Source organism: Perognathus longimembris, chromosome 23 (assembly GCF_023159225.1).
Source record: "Perognathus longimembris pacificus isolate PPM17 chromosome 23, ASM2315922v1, whole genome shotgun sequence".
In the NCBI taxonomy this organism is placed as follows: Eukaryota; Metazoa; Chordata; class Mammalia; order Rodentia; family Heteromyidae; genus Perognathus; species Perognathus longimembris.
The window spans coordinates 34,364,405-34,383,545 of record NC_063183.1 but is presented as its reverse complement, the minus strand read 5'-3'; the positions used below and the strand labels follow the sequence as shown (position 1 = coordinate 34,383,545).

General features: G+C 50.8%; 1 protein-coding gene across 5 annotated transcripts in view; it reads left to right on the top strand.

Moving 5' to 3' along the window:
- Cdin1 (CDAN1 interacting nuclease 1) overlaps positions 1–19,141 on the top strand; it is a 210,017-nt gene that overhangs the window by 140,961 nt on the left and 49,915 nt on the right. For 2 of the 5 annotated variants that reach the window (XM_048331950.1, XM_048331946.1), the window contains one exon: positions 804–1,899. The exons of the other annotated variants lie outside the window; for them this stretch is intronic. In XM_048331950.1, the coding sequence (XP_048187907.1) occupies positions 804–999 (196 nt within the window). In that variant the 3' untranslated portion in view covers positions 1,000–1,899. Of the gene's footprint in view, positions 1–803; positions 1,900–19,141 lie in introns of those variants that run through there. 5 annotated transcript variants of the gene reach the window in all.

Sequence of the window (19,141 nt, the reverse complement as noted above, 5' to 3'; positions counted from 1 at the left end):
CTGACAATACGCAAGATAATCCAGAGGTGCAACTTAGAAATATTGAGGCTCTGAGCTTGCATTCGTCCATGTTTTTCCACAAATTTACAAGACGTTAATCCTTGTTTCTGGGAGAGCCTGTGACCAAATTCCCTGCGGTCTCTGCACTCGGGTTGCACTTGAGAGCAGAGAGAGGCCCAGGGTGCCAGAGAGATTGTGTGTAAGACTGGAAGGGCAGTGCTGTGATTGTGTGTAAGACTGGAAGGGCAGTGCTGTGGCCCACTAGTGCACGAAGAGAATATTGTAGCCAGAGAGGACCCCATGCGACTCGTCTTCAAACAGTGTCTCGTTATTCAGCCCACACTACCCTCAAACTCAAGGTCCTCCTGCCTCAACCTCCTAAATACTGGGATTAGAAGCATGAACTGTGACTCCTGGCCGTTCACACGTGCTCTCTCTTCTTAGTTGAAAGTCGGCACTTTTAATAAAAAGTAAATAAATGTGTAGTGCCGCTGGACGCTAGTCGATGGACCTCCCGGGCCAGGGCCCAGCCCCCTCCCTGCCCAGGCCTCCGCCGTCTGGAGCTCAGGCTACCTTACTGGGTGGGGCTGTGCGTGATTCTGTGCCTGGACACTTCAGCTTCCCGGAAAGAAAGGAAATGGAAACGCCCTGGCTGCCACCCTGACCCCGAGCGCCCTCCGTGGGGTGCCCTCGGCCGCGCTCAGGCAGCGAGAGCCGTCGGGCACCCCAGGGCGGTCCTGCCGGGCGGGGCTTCCCGGAGCCCCGACGCCCTGTGTGCATGTGACTTTCTGGTGTCTCTGCAGGTTTGGCCCAGGCTTAGTCATCTACTGGTACGGATTCATCCAGGAGCTGGACTGCAACCGGGAGAGGGGCATCCTGCTCAAAGCCTGCTTCCCCACCGACATCGTCACCCTGTGCCACGGCACCGGCGACCCCGCGGGCCCCGCGGAGGCGGGGAGGAGCCGCGGCCGGAAGCCATCGCCCATCCCCGCCCTGTGAACCCGGGGCGGCGCCGGCCCTGAACTGCGGCTGAACCCTGGCCTCGGGGCCGCCCCGCCACCCCTCCAGACAGACGGATCGCCAGGCTCTGCTTTCCTTCTTCCCTCGCCCATGCGAGCAGCTGAGAACCGCAGGCGCAGCCCACTCATTATCAGCATTTCTGTCTCCGTCAGACAGTTAGTTTATAGATACTCATAATCTTCCTTCCTTCCGCATGGTTTCTCCTGTGTACCCAACAAAGGAAAGAATGTGGAGACTGAAAGGTGTGATTTTTCAATTCCCCTCCTAGTTATCAAATCACCCCCTTATTTTTTTCTCTACCTGCCCATTTATTCTCCCTCCCTCCCCCTTTCCTCCACCTGCTCTCACAGGAACCAGGAGCGTGGAACTCCACTCCACACCGCCGCGGATTACCTGGCACCCGCTGGCGGAAGGGCAGATGGAGTGGGCTGGACTTTGGCTCCCACCTGTGGGACTCTGCCGGTGTCTTGTGCTGCTCGCTTGCTCCTTTAGCCCTTCCCGACTCGAGGGCATTGAGCCACACCGCAGACATACACAGGACGAGACGTTTGTCTTTTTAGAATTCTTGTTTCAACACCAAGCCTCTTATATTTATCTCATTTAAAGCATCAGTTACCTTGTGTCTGGCTCCCAGATGCTGGGGACAGAAGGGCTGGGCTTCTTTTTAAAGGGCTGTGTGGCCCTGCCTTCTAGCCATTATTTTTTAGAAGTGCTTTCTGTATGCTGTTTTTATACCTGCATTTTATATTGCATAATCATGTAACACTCAAATAATTTAGACATTAGCAATATTCTGCTGTGAATGAATGAAGTGTGCAAAAATAAACCTGCAGCAATTTAAAAATAACTACAATAAAAAAATTTGTGATTGTTCACCTCGACTTACTCACTTTAATATTACTACCAACCCATCTCCAGTCTATAGCAAAACATCAATAGCTATAAACCTATCTTTAGAAAATTAAAAGTTAAGCTATATGAGAAAGCATACATGGTGCCAAGCACTGGTGGCTCACACCTTTAATCCTAGCTGCTCAGGAGGCTGAGATCTGAGGAGCGCTGTTCAGTGCCAGCCCGGGCAGAAAAGTCCATGAGACTCTTATCTCTCTTTAACCAGTAAGAGGCCAGAAATGGACTCCTGGTTCATGGTAGAACACCAGCCTGGACGAGAAATGCCAAAGCCAAATGAGAGCGCAAGGCCCTGGGATCAAGTCTCAGTACAGGCACCAAAAACAAGAAAGAAAAGAAAGGAAAAGAGTGTGTCACAGCATAGTTGCCCTATAGTTATGAAGCATACCTTTTATGGTATTAAGTACACAATTTTAGAAATAATAAGTTTTACAAACGCTGTAAGCACGGATTGGTTCTTTCAAAAGGCCAAATTTGTCACCGGGCCCCTAAAAGGTTTGCAAAGCTCTGCTTGTTCTTCTCCTTTTTCCTTTTGGAGGGCGCGTGTCATGTTCAAACGTGGATTGCATCCCTGTGGCTCGACTGCGGTGGGTCTGGAGAGGGCTCAGGCAGAGGGTGCTTGGGCGTGGCTGGGTCTCGTGGGTTTGAGCCCCCTCCTCTCCGTGGGATCCACACACAATTTGAGACAAAGGTTGAGAAGTGGGCCAGGGCCCCGCACTGGGCTGCTGTTTTTCCTTGGGAATAAGTTTCCTTTAGCAGAGCCGATAGAAGTCTTGTTAAACCCTCATCAGGGACTTTTATTCCTTCTTTTTTTTTTTTTTTTTTTGCCAGTCCTGGGCCTTGAACTCAGGGCCTGAACACTGTCCCTAGCTTCTTTTTGTTCAAGGCCAGCACTCTGCCACTTGAGCCACAGCACCACTTCTGGCTTTTTCTATATATGTGGTGCTGGGGAATCGAACCCATGGCTTCGTGTATATGCATCAGGGACTTTTACATTTAACAAATTCACGATGTGTGCGCACACATAAAAGATGGAAAAGGTGCCTACGATGTGTCCGCTTCCTCCTCCCTGGAGCCCGGCTCTGCGCAGGCTCGGCGTGCTGGGAGACACCGCCTTGTCTGTGGATGGGGAGGCGTAGCCCCCCTGTTCCCACCGCAGCAAGGCTCTGCATTACTCACAAGTGGGACTTTCCCTGCCCTCACCCGCCGCCACCCCCATCCCCTGCTGCAGAAGCGGGGCGTGGAAGAGAAGCGGGTGGTGTCCCCCACTTGAGGAGCAGGAGGCCTCTTTGGTTTTGCTTTTACTTTGGAAGCATTTGTCTGTGTTCAGTCTCTGAGTGTTGTTTGCTGGTTTGCTTTTCTGGTGTCAGTCCTGGAAAGCAGACACGGAATGAAAACTTACTTTTTTTAATTGCTGTCACCATGAGAACATGAGTGTTAAAGGCAAGGTACGGGTATGGGCCTTCTACGTGCTGTGTGATGAACTGTGCCGAGCCAGGAAGTGGGATTGCGGTAAATCCTCACCCAGGCGCGGTGCCCCGCACAGTGCGGCTCGCAGGACTGCAGGTAAATCCTCACCCAGGCCACGTCCCCGCACACCGGCTTCCTCCCCCACACCAGCCCTGTTTGGAGAAGCGCTAGTCCACTTAGGGTACACGCCTAGGGCAACTTCACACCTGCCTTGTCTCCCCCTGAAGCAACACACAAACAAGTGAGCCTTCCTGTTTCGTTTTTCTTCTTTGCCTTCTAGTGAGGCGTCAGCTCCCCAGAGCGCTCCTGTGAGGATGGGGAAGGCTAGACCTTCGGGAGAAAGCGCTGTGTGTGCGGGCTCCTTTTCTGCAAGGCATGGAGTTGGTTGCTCTTTGGGGGTGCGTGGACTCACGCGAGCCACCTGGGGCTTGCTCGTCCGATGAGGTCATCTGCTGAACCCTCACTAATGCGCGGTGCCAAGGCGAGCAGCTCCCACCTCTCCCCGGGGAGAGCCGGCCCTCACTCCCTTTCCTCTCTGGAACCACACCACCTTGCACATCTGCTCTTGGTAGCCCCTGTGGACAGACCTGTTTCAACGGAAACACGACCCCGGACCCTTGAGTCTTCCCTGTGTCTGCCTCCCGCCCCCCCCCCCCGCCCCCGCATCGGCCTGACCAGTTTGTAGTCTGCCGCTGCCTCTTTCTAGAGGATCATCTCAGTGACAAAAACCCATCTGGTTCTAAGTCTAATCCATCTGGTGCGTGTGCTGAAGGTGGGGACCGTGCCTGACCTTGTCTCCCTCCCAAGGTCACCCAAGCACCAAGCCACCTGGATGTGCGGGCCCCTGTGGGGTCATGACACTTCTAAGGAAATACGGTGACATCACTCAGGCCTGAGCTTCATGCCTTCAGTAAGTTGTTTTGTCAAAGAAGCCAACAAGGGCTGGGGATATAGCCTAGAGGCAAGAGTGCCTGCCTCGGATACACAAGGCCCTAGGTTCGATTCCCCAGCACCACATATACAGAAAACGGCCAGAAGCGGCGCTGTGGCTCACGCGGCAGAGTGCTAGCCTTGAGCGGGAAGAAGCCAGGGACAGTGCTCAGGCCCTGAGTCCAAGGCCCAGGACTGGCCAAAAAAAAAAAAAAAAAAAAAAAGCCAACAAGACATATTTTCAGAGATTCCTTCAGCCGGCCTGGTGTGATGTCAGACAGGAGTTAAAATAGTCAGTGTCTGTGTGATTTCGAGGAGGCAGTTTGCTCGTCAGGAGGGTGCATAGCCACGGGCCCTGGGCCTCACGGGAATGACGGTCTTGAAGCTTGGGGGGTCTCCCAGACACCCTGCGTGATGAGGGTCAAAGGTGAAGTAAGCTAGACCGGAGAGGAGAGCAGAAGGCCCGAACTGCGATGGCAGCGTCCCCAGGGCCCAGCCGGAGTCCCTCGGCTGAGGAAGGCAGCGTGTGACGGAGTGAGTCACCCAATCCGCTTCTCGTGAATTCCAAAGATTAAGTGAGGAAGATGGAGTTATTAATTAAATAATAAGCGAACCCGAGCAGCTTGGCTCCCCCTGAGTCTTTCACTTTCCTGCTATTGTTTTGAATACGGCTGTGAGACAAAGCTCTGCCTGGGTCACGCGCTATAAATTACAGTTTTTATACAATAGTAATCCACTCACATGATTTCAAAGCTTGATCAAAGAACATCAAAAAGACTTTAAAACTTTTCCACAGTGCAGGGGGAGGGGAATGCACATTTGATGTCTTAATTTTGTCCACTCAGTCTAGCAGTTGGATCCTGGTTTATATATATCTGCCTTATATAAAAATCCAAGTTATTGATCAAGTAAATCCAACTTGTTCATGCTGCTTTGTATGCGAGTAAATAAGAAAGAAGTTTTCATTTAGTGGTCTAGAACAAGTAAATAGTTGGAGATACTTACCACTTTTAAGGGACCAAAGCATGACAGCACTTAATTTTGTTACTCAAGGTGTGTTGTGAGGACTGTAACCCTTGCACTTAAGATCAAGCCAGTCTCTGTGGATTTGTTCGGAATGTTAATGACTGTGTTTACTTTTCGTCCCTCTTCCCTCGCGTGGATTTACCCTGATCTGTCTCACGTAGTGGGCAGGGATGGGGCAGGAAGCCCCTTAGTAACAGCAAAGCTGGGAAAGTGCTGGTCTCCGCTGTGTGCAAAGCTCGCGTGAGCCGTGCCAGCCATGGCAGGCTCGAATGAAGACCCGTGCACGGGGTCAGGGTAATTTTTCATTTTTTAAAAGGTAGGTCATTGTGAAATGTTGATATGAAATATAGCTCAGTCAATTAAGTAATAACAATTGAAGTTCAGAGTTTAATTGAGGGCCAAACATGAAGCCAGTGGCCATTAACCTAAGGCAGGCATTGATTCTCCCGGAAACTGCCTTGGTTAAAGTGTTTCCAGAGTAGCAACATTTCTTCACTTTGAAAATCTGTCCTTTGCCATTGTGACATTCAAAGACATCCAGAAGTAACTTTTTGTATCTATGACAGACTTTTTGAATTTCTAATGTTTTAAATTGCAAGTCCTTTGTGAAACATCAAAATCTAGAATAAAGAACCCATTCTGGAAACCTTAGAGTGCAAAGTGCAAGGGGTGTAGTGCACGTGATGCCCTAGTGCTAACTGCTGGCTGACTGGTGCAAGATTCCAGCCCAGTCCTTGGTGCCGTGAGTGCAGGCGAGCCTTGGCTTGCCCCCTCCCGCCTCCTCGTGCCGACAGAGCCCCTGGCCTGGACCCCTGGCCCGAACCAGCATGCCATGCTCAATGGCTGCACTTCACAGGGAGAGTGCTCCTACTGGCATTAAGGAACTCGCTGGGACCTTGTAACTCGTCCTTATTGTCCTCAGCTGAAGATTGGGTACACTCACTGCAGTCAAGGAGGGGTGTGTGTTCGTGTTAAGGAAGCAGCTCCGGCTGCGGTGTGGCCTGAGCGGTAGCGCACCCTCGTAGCAGGCCCCGGGCCCCGGGTTCACCCTCCATCACCACCGAATTGAGTAACTCACCTTTCCAAATCCTCGAAGCGTGAAGCATTTTAGGTTCAAGTTTCCCTGTCACTCTGTTCCACTGCCTTACACGTAGCTTTACAGCGGTGCTGCTTAACCCCCGAATTGCTTAAGGAGATATTAAAAATCTCATTTCTCTTTACAAAGGCCAAATTCCTTATCTTTACCTCTCTGCGTTTAAAGTCCGCCACGCCTCACACGCACTCACACGCACGTGGCAGCTCGTGGCGGGAGGGACGGGGCTCGCCGGCTGTCGTGGGGTGAGGTGGGGCGCCGGCACGGTGCCCCCCGCCGCGGCTGTGGGCGCTGGCTCAGCTCAGCGCTGGCCTCCCTGGAGTCCTCGGCCAGCAGCCTGTGACCTTGGGAGAGGGGCTGCCCTGAGCGCCCCGGGACGCGCTGCCGTTAGTCGTGGATTCAGAGCACACTCCATCACTTGAAAGCCGGAGGCATGGCGCATATCTCCGCCTATTCTCAAACCTGCAGCACAGAAGGAGCGGCCCCCCCACCCCGCCCGCGGCTCTGCGCCTCCCGGCTCTGCGCCTCCCCGGGCTCTGCGCCTCCCCGGGCTCTGTGCCTCCCCCACTCTGCGCCTCCCTGGGCTCTGCGCCTCCCCAGGCTCTGCGCTTTCCCCCGCTCTGCGCCTCCCCGGGCTCTGCGCCTCCCCCCACTCTCCGCCTCCCCGGGCTCTGCGCCTCCCCCCACTCTCCGCCTCCCCGGGCTCTGCGCCTCCCCGGGCTCTGCGCCTCCCCCCGCTCTGCGCCTCCCCGGGCTCTGCGCCTCCCCGGGCTCCGTCCGCCGGGTCCCGCGGGTGTGCGCTTTCCTCCAGAGCGCAGCGAGCTGAAGCCAGAGACGCGGACCCCGCCTGCACCATGTTCCTCACTTCAGATCCAGCACTCGGGGATTTTGCACACACACATTGATTGACGCGCTTTCGTGTACTTGGACGTATTTGGGGTGCCGTGGGGGCATTTATTATAATGCAATAAAAAGTCATTCTTCTCAAAGAAAATATTACTAGCCAAAGCAAAAGCAGCATAGAAAATCTGAAATTGTCAGAAAATCACAACGAGAGAGAAAACCTAAAGAAGCCTGTGGCACTTTTAATAAGATGTGCTTAGACCTATGTATGAAGAGAAACAGCTGGATCACCAGAGCGGGAAAGAGAGTAGACAAAGATGGTTTGACCCCCTGATAATGTAGCACATGTGCATTGCCACGGTGAAGCCCCACACCCCCAACGAAAGCCTGCTGAGACGCAGTGAGTCACAGGAGCCCAGAACAGCCTGTTCTGGGATAGCGCAGGTTCCAGGGGTGTCATTGAGAACTCTAGCATGAGACTCAGAAAAGCCACATTTGGGGAGACTGAACTGGGAGTCTTCATTAGAAAGCTGGCGCTGCAAGCGGACTCATGTTCCAAAGACCTGAAGCCTCAAATGCACTTAATACTGTCAGGAAACTGAGGCACGAGGGTTGTAAAGAAAGAGCAGAGAGAGGTGAAGAGGGGCGCCCTGGTGAGCTGAGAAGAGTCAGGAGACGGGCGGCATGGGCAGAGGCAGTGGAGGCCGGGGTGGGGGCAGAGTCATGGGGCTGGGGAGTTCAGTGAGTCTCGCCAGTCCATGGCACAGGCCCTGCAGGTCCGGGAACCTATTGCCCAAGTCCCTGCCCCTGTTTCTAGGAATTTGGGCCTATTACCTGGCGGTGGGGGTGGGGACGTGAATTTCACCTCAGTTTTCTGAAAGTCCCCATCACCCACCAAGATGCCAAGATGGTGCCAGTTAGACCCAGTGTCCCACAGAGAGGGAATGAGATGAATGGTTGAAGGGTTGCCACAATGTTTAGAGCAACTAAACTTATGTCAGACAAGCCTCTAGCATACTAAAGTCTATTGGAATAAGAATGTGGCCTTCCTGCCTTCTCCTGTCCCCTGTCAGGGTGGGACTGGTCCTTCCTTCATCTCTTCCCTTCTTACTTCCTCACTCTTGTGTAGACCTCTACCTCCATTTCCTTGTCAGACTCCACAGCCTACATTTCTCTGATTTGCTGCTTTTCACTAACTTGTTTTTTTTTTCATTTCTTTACTGTTAAAGTGATGTACAGAGGGGTTACAGTTTCATACGCAAGGCAGTGCATACATTTCTTATCCAACTTGTTACCTCCTCCCTTATTTTCCCCTCCTCCCCATGAGTTGTGCAGTTGGTTTACACCATATAGTTTTGTAAGTATTGCTGTTGCATTGGTTTGTCTTTTTTTTCATGTTTTAATCTTTTGTATATTCAGGTATTGGAACTAGGGAAGGGAAAGGGAATACCAAAATCACAGGTGAAGGTTAAAGACAAACCAGTTTAACTAACTTGTATCAGAAGTACTTTACATGTATTTTTGAAAATAAATGAAACCTTTTGGAATAGTGTAAGAAGTGAGAAGGAAGGAGGTAAGGGAGAGAGATGGAGAGGTGAGTTTGAACAGGGAACTTTGAATGTCCATTTGGAAATGTCACAATGAAAACTCATATAAAATATAAACTATTAAAGATAGACACACAGACGGACAGATAGGTAGGTAGATAGGCAGACAGACAGACAGATAGACAGATTATAGGCATATGTGTTCATTGGCCTAACAAATAAAATCATGAGTAATTAATTTCCCCCATATTTCTTTACCATTAAGTACAGTGTTTGTGATTTAAGTCTGTCTCAGAATTCAGATAAACCAAATACATCTGTAGAATTGTGTCTTGAAACAGGATAGTAGGCTTAAAGCATGGCATTCAAGTGCTAATGAGCCTGCCAAGCAATTTTGAGGCCATGAGTTCAAACCCCAGTACCACCAGGAATGAGAAAGAAGGCCAGCAAGAGACACCATACAGGGTGGGGGAGGACGGCGACGTGGTGAAGTGAAGGCCCCTGTGGTGGCGCCCCGGTGAGGAACATAGGATTCTCTTCCTCGCTCTCCCGAGGAATTCTGAGACTTCAGGAGCATCTCACATTACAGGGACCCCCACACCATCTGGGTTGTGGGGGTGCTTTTGCCCAAGCTAGACCAGGGATTCACGGCCCGTTGCGGACTTTGCTCCTGTTTCATGGCGTCTGTAGCGTCGGGTGCTCCTTCACACAGGATGTATTTGGAGGTCGTGCTTGGGGGAGAGGGCCAGCATTGTGTGTGCAGATACTGGGACTAGGGTCTGGGTGCTACCCCTGAGCTTTTTCACTCAAGACTAGCACTCCCCCTCTCAAACCACAGCTCTACTTCTGGCTTTGGATGGTTAATTGGAGATAAAGAGTCCTACTGCTTTTCTGCCCAGGCTGGCTCTGAACTGTGATCCTCAGATCTCAGCCTCCTGAGTAGCTAGAATGACAGGCATGAGCCACCAGCAGCTGGCTCATAAGGTTGTGAGTTGTATACTTAAAATAATAGTTTTAAAATACATGTGACATTATCCTAAAAGAAATGTATCCATTGCCTGACTTATGTAACTGCAACCCATCTATACATCACCTTTATAATAATACAAGCATTTAAATATTAAAAATTTACACACACACAACTTGTGTTAAGGTATTTTTAATGGTAAAAAGATGGGTGTGCTTTATATAGTAATGCAGTTTTGTTAATGTGCTTACTGCTAAGCCAAAAATAATCTTCCTAAAGCTTTTTAATTGTACCAATTCATTAATTCTGGCAGCTAAAGTAATGTGGAAATTTTATAGATGAAAATCTAAAAGTATTATGCTCTGTGCTTGTTTGAACAAGGTTTTTAAGTGTTAAGGCTTTTAAAAAGAATTTTTTGTAATAAATGAAAACATTGTGATAAAAAAATGTGATGGAGAATACAGGGGAAATGTGAAAGAGATGGCAGAGTCGACTTCAGAATGTTGGATGTTAATGGATACATAGTCTGCAGATTGTGTTGTTCGTCCTACTCGCTTCCTGAAGGCAGGTCTCAGGAGAAAGGGTGCAGAGCATGGCATCGAGTGAGTGAAGGACGCAGGACTGTTCAATTAAACTTTCATTTTGTTCCTTGCTAACTCCCCACGAGGTACAGGCCAATGGAGCCATTGGCAAAGAGGAGACACGGTTTGGCTCATGAATTCAGAATTTTAGACTTGGCTGGCACCAGAGCCTGTGTTTTCCAGACAAGAAAACTGAAGTCTGGAGAGATCAGGTGAGCTGTCTAGTCACGTGGCCAGTGACTGAGGGCCCAGACCAGAATCTGAGCCCCGGCCCCCATCTTCCCTAGGGCCCGGAGCTCACCCTGGGGAATTCATAAGCCTTACATTTGCACTTTGCCAGCGGAGGTACATGTTTTAGGAACCTTATTGAGCTTCACTGTTTTGGCCTTGCCCCCAATAACCTGATCACATGGTACAGGTCAGCTGGAGCTTTGCTTTTTTGTTTTGTTGATGGTAGTCTAAAACCCATCGCATTTAGTGACCATTTCTTTACGGCATGCGAGAGTGCTCTTGTGCCCTTCACTTAGAGCCGTGCAAACCGTCTTTGCTTCTTGTAGCTCATTTCTTTATTTTTCAGCAGTAAAAGAAACTGGGGAAAACACTTGCTGTGAAGAGATTGAGTTCTCTCTGTCTATAACAGATACTATCCAAAAACTGAAGAATATTTTAAAACTAAAGTTGTATCCACTCAGTCATGAAGATTAAATGGTAGCCCAGGTTTCCCAGTCTGACTTCAGTGCACATGCAGAATATCTTCCTGTGTTTGTTGGTAGTCCCTCGTACAACAGCAGAGGACACGAGTATCAAACAGGTCTATCAGCAGCCTCTGGGCTGCTGCCCCTGGGCTTCCAGCTTAAAGGAGAGTGGCAGTGGACACTGTTGGAGCTTCCATGCCCTCAGGGGCCCCTCTCTTGAGAAGAGCCATATAATGCAAAAGGATGGTGATTCCAGAAACCCCAGCACTTAGTCGGCTGGAAGGTTGTAAGTTCAGGACCAGCCTTGGGTACATAGTGAGACCTTGTCTTTAGATTGGATGGAGGGATGGAGGGATGGAGGGATGGATGGGAAGGTAGATAGATGGATGGATGGATGGACAGATAGGAGATAAAGTATTTTTTCTCTTGCATAGAGTAAAAACTTAGCAGAACAGATGTCATCCTCAGAATTTCTTTGCAGTTATTCTTGAGAAATAACTTTGCTGTGAACAGAGTTTACTATTTTCATACTAGACCTTAGGAACTGAATTAAAAACTTAAACATCAATTTTCATTGGCCTCAACCTGACATTGTCTCTTGCTGAAAACACCAGGACTAACACAAACTGTCCTGAAAACACCCGGATCTAATTATTTTTATTTTACTTCCTGTGGTGCTCACGGTTAAACTCGGTGCCTTGGACAGTGTCAGGTAAGCCTGGCCCCTGGTGACGTGCTTGCTGAAGTTTGTGTTTGACACAGTGAAGTCCAAGTGCCGGTTTACACAGACGCCACGCTATTCATGCCTCCGGCTCCTGCGCGTGCCTTGATGTTGCTGATGAGGGCGATGAGCCTGACGAGGAGGGAGGACTTGGTGGCCGCTACCGTGGGAGCTGCCGCGGTTTCCAGGCTGGGTTGCAGGCTCCCCAGCAAGAGTCTGACCCCTTGGGTCATAAATAAGGACTCAGAATGGAAACTCTACCAAGGAAGTCAGCTATTCCTGAAGTTGAGAGGAGAGAGAAAGCGGGCATGGCCAATACAACTCACTGTTGAAGCAAACCTCTTCTTCCTTCTCTCTCTCTCTCTCTCTCTCTCTCTCTCACACACACACACACACACACACACACACACACGTAGAATGCAGTTTGGATCAGGAACTGGAGGAGAGGTTTTGTCACCATGCAGAGGGGCGGGCTGGTGTTAGGAGATTGCGGAGCTGTTCCTTGTAGCTGGCCAGGTGGAAGCGCATGCCTGGTGTGAGGTCTGCGGACAGCCTTGTCGTACCTTCCTTTCCATGTCAGTTTGGGTTGGGTGGAGTGAAAGCAGCCTTCTGTGACCAGGCATAAAGGGCCAAGAAATCTCCAGAAGCCCCCAGAGCCCCGGGCTCACGTTAGTACTGCACCCTTGCTATGGGAGGAAAAGCGGTGTTCTGATTTCGTTAGGTATTCTGCTACTCGCATTCAAAAACCATTCCCGACTGGCAAAAAGGGCACTGAATGAATGTACAGATCTCAAGGATGTGCTGGAAATTCCCCGGGGGAAAGAAAGCCTGCGAGGCTCGCCGCAGCCGGCCGGCTTCTCCACGCGACGCTGTGGGCGTCCTGGGCGCCTCAGAGCCCCTGGGGACTTTAGCCTGGGCGGCCCCAGCACGCCTGCCTCGCGCTTCCCCGCCCGCCGTGCTCTGTTTCCTCTCGACTTCTCTGAGGGCTTCATTCGCTTTAGTTGGAGTTATTCGCATCGCCTCCTCCGCCTGGGCGAGACGCCGAGGCCTGCACCCTGCAGCCACGACGGCACTGGACGGCACTCGACGGCGGGCTGCAGAAACCTTCCAGCGACTTCCGCCCGCGCTGTCAGACGCTCCGAGCGGCAAGGAAGTGCATCTTGGCGGCGGCCTGTTCACTCCTGATTAAAATGAAAGCAACACTGTAACACGATACTTAAACAAGTTTTAAATAGCATCGTCATTGTTAATGCTTTTTTCTTTTTTTACCATTGAGTTCATCACTGCAGGCAAATCAGTTTCTCATTCATAAATTCTCTGATTGTCAAAACAATGTACATGATGGTTTATCATAGTGTAAGGTATCTGAGAAAGCAATCATCACATAAAGAAGACTTCGCCTTATGTAAAGGACAGCCTATTTTGGTATATTTTAAAGGCAAGCCCTGGTTGGCTGTTCACTAATTTGTTGTTATGAGCAACATAATATTTGACTTTAGAAACCTTTACGTATACTAAGCTAATGTTTATTCTCTCCCTCTCTCTCTTTCTCTCTCATGCTACTCTCCATCTCTCCCCACCCCTCTCTTTTAGTGTTATTATTTGTGGGTTTTCAGTTCTTTGTGGGTGTGGAGGTATGCTGGTCTGGGGCTGGAAGTCAAGGCTAGCTCAAGTGGACTCAGGTCCACTTCCAGCTTTTTTGGATATCAGAGTCTCATGGACATTCCTGCTTGGGCTGGCTTCAATCTACGATCTTCAGATCTCAGCCTCTTGAGCTCAGATTACAGCATGAGCCACAAGCACCTGGCTCTGTTTTTTTCTTCTTTTTACGTGTGTGTGTGTGTGTGTGTGTGTGTGTGTGTGTGTGTGTGTGCCAGTCCTGGGGTTTGAAATTACCGTCTGGGTGCTCCCCTGTTATTCAACATTATGAATAACTATCAACATGCAGCACTTAGCTATTAAAAAGAATATTCAGGGGGCTGGGGATATGGCCTAGGGCAAGAGTGCTTGCCTCCTATACATGAGGCCCTGGGTTCAATTCCCCAGCACCACATTACACAGAAAACGGCCAGAAGTGGCGCTGTGGCTCAAGTGGCAGAGTGCTAGCCTTGAGCAAAAAGAAGCCAGGGACAGTGCTCAGGCCCTGAGTCCAAGCCCCAGGACTGGCAAAAAAAAAAAAAAAAAAAAGAAAGAAAGAATATTCAATTCCTCTGGAACACTAGCTGGGCCTCGCAGAGGCTGGGAATTGGAGGGGGTGGGGTGGACGTTTCTATGTTGTGATTTTGCTCGTGGTTACGTAGAGCATGTCTGCTGGCTAGAATTCATTGAGCTTTACTCTTAAGATGGATTTTCTCACTGTTTGTAAGTGAGGCCTTCTTTAAGCTGATGTTTTCAAGAAACAACCTAGGCAGCGTGGTCGGTCTCGGGGACCCCAGCGCCGCAGTGCCGGGGGCTTTCTTCTTGTCTTTAGAGGAGCACGCCTCTTCCCAGGACGAGGTTTGTATTGGAAGTATTCACAGTGCACCCTCCTTTGAGACTTGGTGGAAGCGAATGTACGTGAGAGTGTGTACACACACACATTCGCCATCATTGCGGGGTTCACAGTGCCCATGTCTGGAAGGGAAGTTGCGGCTGAACCAGTTCCCGCGGCCCCCGGAGCAATCGGCCAGGTGCATGGCCAACTGTCCTCTCCTAGCCCTGGAAACTGCAGGTGTGAAATCGAGGTGCTGGCAGGTAATTCTCCCTCCGAAACCTGCGGGTGACCCTTTGCTGCTTCCCGGCACCACCTTGGCTTCCCGTGCCGTCAGCCAGGGTGACCTGCGTCTCCTTCCGGGTCTGACCGGGCAGCCACGCCTGCACTTGGAGCTCAGTCCCATGCTTGCGGAGGTGCGGCGCGCGCTGGGTGTGGGAGGAGGATGGGGGGCTTCCCTGCCCCCCTTTCCCTCTTCCTTGAATGCTGGGCATGGTGTCAAGTCAGACGCCCCAGTCCAGCCCTCGCCCTGTGACTTCAGGAAAAGAGTTCAACATCCAACCATGACCATAACTGCTGTCCACCACATGCATACGCATGCCTCCTCGAAATGCCAGAGAAGCTTCCAGGTTTTCCCCGAGAGGACGTGGAGAAGGAGTGTGTACGCATGTGGTTGGAACCCGGAGTATCTCTTCTTCTCTGTTTTGACTCACCCAAAATCAAAGTATGCAGGTGGGTTACCCTGTGTGCCCAAGAACACATAAGGAACTGAAGGCAACTCATTCCTCCCGCCTGGCTTGTAAAGTGCCCCGGTACCTGCTGCCTGGAACCCCACCAGGCCCAAGTCTTTATCAGTTCATCTGTGTGCATGCATCCCTACATGTTCATATGTATGCATACGACGATCATATATATGAACTGCACATGCCTGAAACCGTCTGGCTCCCAACTAGGGACATCTGTTCAGCAGCTCTGTACCTTTCATGATGTAAAATGTTTTTCTCTTCAGTAAGTGGGACATGTCAAAACTTTCACGTTATTCTGTCAATTTTCCTTGCTTTATGATATGGTGCTTTGACCTATGTCTATGCTGAGACTGGTGTTTTCCTTACGGTTAGAATATAGGAAATGTTATCAATTTAGTGTATTTTTCATGATATAACTTGCTAATTTCTAATGTTTTCATCATAAAGATGATGGGAACTCAACTTTTTTTCAGTGAGGCATGCGTTTCAAAGTCAACAACATGACGAAGAAGATACTAATGTTCATTGACATTGAAGCTAACCAGACCCTGTTTTCTAAAACAAAAACATGACATTAGTAAACAGCTATACAGGCCCAGTATGGAAGAGAAATTTCAAAGAACAGCAGAGTAAATGCTGTATTTTGCTTTTAGCTTCAGATTTTTTTTATCTTGGGTAATAGCTTAAAAGATTAACTAGCTATTCATCTCATAAGCTTGAACACACACCTCGCAGTAGAAAACAAATTGGCATTTGAAGTTCGTGGATAAAGTGCTATTCAGAGTGGCCCCACAGTCATTAAAACATAGAGTTAGTTTTGTGAATGGCGTCAGTGAAAAATCTTTCTTATTGTAAAGAAAGCAGTAGGAATAAACTTTGAGTCAAAGGCAAGTTCTTCTGGTCCCTCACCCACAGTGTTTATCCCAGCAGGGTATGATACAGCGTGTGCAATTGCCATGTCCCACGATAATTATAAAGAGCAATAACATGTGGTATGAATAGAACATGTAACAAAGAACAGCAGTCGATGGTAAAATAAACCGCCGGTTATGTCAAAACTAATAACTTATTTACTCACGCGGAGCCAGTGAGTTAAGTGGTCAGATGCGCGGTGTTAAGCGTCGCCCCCGGTGCTCACGGCGTTTCGGGCTCGTCATCTTCCGCCGGTGGCTCGTGTGGAATCGACGGGGCTTCTGCGACGGCTTCTGTGGGAGCGCAGGCTCGGGCCTTCAGGAGGAGGGCCCCGCACGGCCAGTGGATGCGTGCGTCTTCTACTTCGGGGACGACGGGCTTGTCCTCCACTTCCAGATGAAGCCCCTCACGGGTGCCTGCCTCTCCGGGCCTGGCGGTGGGCGGAGGCCGCACCCACGCACGCCCCGCCCCGTGGGCTCCCAGGCTGTGATCGCTACAGCTCGGGGTCTCTGTCCTCTTCCGGCCCGAGAGCTGCCGGGTGCACTGGGGAGAGCCACCCACTGGGGGGGGGGGGGGGGTGGGGGCAGGTGAGGACGACGTGGTGTCCGCTTGTCACCCGCGGCGATGGTTCCGGAGGAGTTGATGGATCTGTGGCGGGCTTCGCGTGGGCTCTTTTGAACACGAGCTCCTTTCCCCCGCACCCCACCCCCCGGTGTTTCCGCACAGAGGGCGAGGCCAGGAAGGTGCCGGAGCCCGGGGTTCTGGAGCATTCTCATAAGCAGCAGATGCCTCCCTGTGACTCAGCAAGAGGACAAGCAAAAAGCAGACTCCTAGACGTCATTACCTTGGAGCTGCAGACTGCAAATAGAACTTCTGCCCCAGCCAGAGCTTAGGCAGAAACAGGCTCCACGCATTCTCAGCTCCAAAGCAGCCGTGAAACCCTTGAGATGAAGCCATTGCCCCCCCCCCCCCGCCCCGGACTGTGCTTCTGACAAGCTGACACCATCCAGTCTGTGGCCCTGATTTATGGTAATTTTCTCTAGGGTTTGCCAACCCCTCATCACAGGAGGGCAGAACTGGAGCCCCAACTTGTCACGTCTGATTTCGCTGGTGCTACCTGCTGGCTCTGAGCTGTAAGAGGGGTGCCCTCGTCCCATTTGATTTTGATTTCAATCTCCACGACCAGGTTAGGTTGAGTGGACAGAACAGATGCAAATCACATGCAAAACCAAAAGTGCTGAATGAAACTCCAGCGCTGGAAATAACAGACGAGTAATGGAGGACAGGTGGGTCTGTGAAGGCCCTGGATTGACCGCAACAGCCAGCTCAATCAGCCCGGACGGGACCTTCGCTAGCACCGAAGGGAAAGGAGGAAGGCAAAATTATATCTCTATCACAGGTAGATAACTGAAAACATTTAAATACTGTATATTCTTTAATGAGCTTGAAGGAAAGCAAAGTATTTTAAGCAAAGAATGAATTTTTACAATGTTTTTAGCTGGGCACTGGTGGCTCGTGCACACTGTAATCCTCGCTACCCAGGAGGCTGAGATCTTGGGATTGCAGTTCAGAGCTAGCCCAGGCAAGAAAGTCTGTGAAACTCTAAGGTCCATTTAACCACCAGAAAGCTGGACCGGAGCTGTGGCTCAAAGTGTAGAGTGCTAGTTTTGAGCAGAAAAGAGCTCAGGGACAGCGCAACAGCCCCCAGGCCCTGATTTCAAGTCCCACCCCCATAATATATAGAAAAGAAAACAGAGCACTAGATTGGACTTTGGAATATGGTTGGGCACGTGGCTTGAAGAAGTCAAATAAATGTATCAGTTGATAAGACTCCCTGTCTACCTAGGGCTGGGCTCTGTGGTTCCCACCTGCCATCTCAGAGCCAAAGGAAAACACAAGGGGCATCGCACCACAGGCTGCCTGAGCACAGAGCAATGCCGTATTCTGAAAACAACCAACAGGAAAGCCCCGCTGAGCCAGAGGTCCCGGTGGCAGAGTGCTGCCTAGTAAGCAAGTGACCCGAAGTCAAACCCCTGCATCACCAACAGAAGAAAGAAACCAGGCAGTTATTCCCTTCTTCCAGGATAATCTTTTATCCAAAATGCCCGCTCCCTGGCTGATTCACTTAATTCTCCTTAGTGCTATCTCCAGCATGCATTTTGAGCAGAACGAGGTGGAAGTAAAGACGTTTGGAGGGAGAGTGAGGTTCCTGCTGCGTTCCTCTGCCTGCGGGGGGACGCTCCCCCCTTGACCCCTGCCCCCCTGAGCGCTCTCAACTCTAAGTGCGCTATGCAGCTATCCCCGAGGCCCGCGACAGGGGACCGGCCTTGCCGAGGCCTCTCCCTGAGGCCCACGCCGCTCGCATGGCGCGGCCTGGAGAGCGCTTCCCAGCCTCCTCCCAGCCGGCAGACGCTTCTCTTCATCTAGGGAAGATTCCCTCTCTCCAGAATTTCCAGGTGGGCTTGATTTAGTCATTCCATGGATTCCATAGGGTAGAATGAGCTACCAACAACAGAAGAAAGTTGAATTGTTTTTCATCAAATAAACAAATACTTATTAAATAGCTAAATCTAATTTTCTACTCAGGAATAATAAGCACCCTGAATTGGCCGGGCCATTGGAATCCTGCCAGGATCTGCCGCCCACGGTGTCAGATCGGCCGAGTGGGCTTCCAGGGACGGCACAGGCCCTTGTCACTCCGCTCAGTGAACCCAGTAGAACGAAGCCTCTCGGTCCTCAGGGTTTTACCTTTGTGGCAAGAAAGAGTCAGCCATTTGGGCAGTTCCACTGAACAGATTCCCCAGGACGCGGTCGGCGCGCCGTCCCGGCGGGCGCCAGGCTGCTCTCGGGTGCGCGCTGCTGACGGTGCCTCACCTGTGGAGTGTGTCGTCCTAACACTCAGTGAGTGTGAACGTGCTTCGTGACCTCAAAATGCTATTTCCCATGCACACACAGAGAGGCGTGTGCAGCTCTCTGTTAGGTCACGTCCTAGAACCTAACTTTCACCCCTCCCGTTTCCCCAGGAGCGAGCGAGGCTTGGCTGGTTCCATGCGCGCGATCCGCCCTTGCTCTGCGTGAGACCCCATGGCCCCCGCCTCCCCCGGAGAACCGCAGCTCCTCTCCCGAACCCTGCCTGGCTCGTGCGAGTAAGATGATGAATTCCTCTCCCCTTCAGTTTCAACAAGCTACTTATACAACACAAACACCCAGC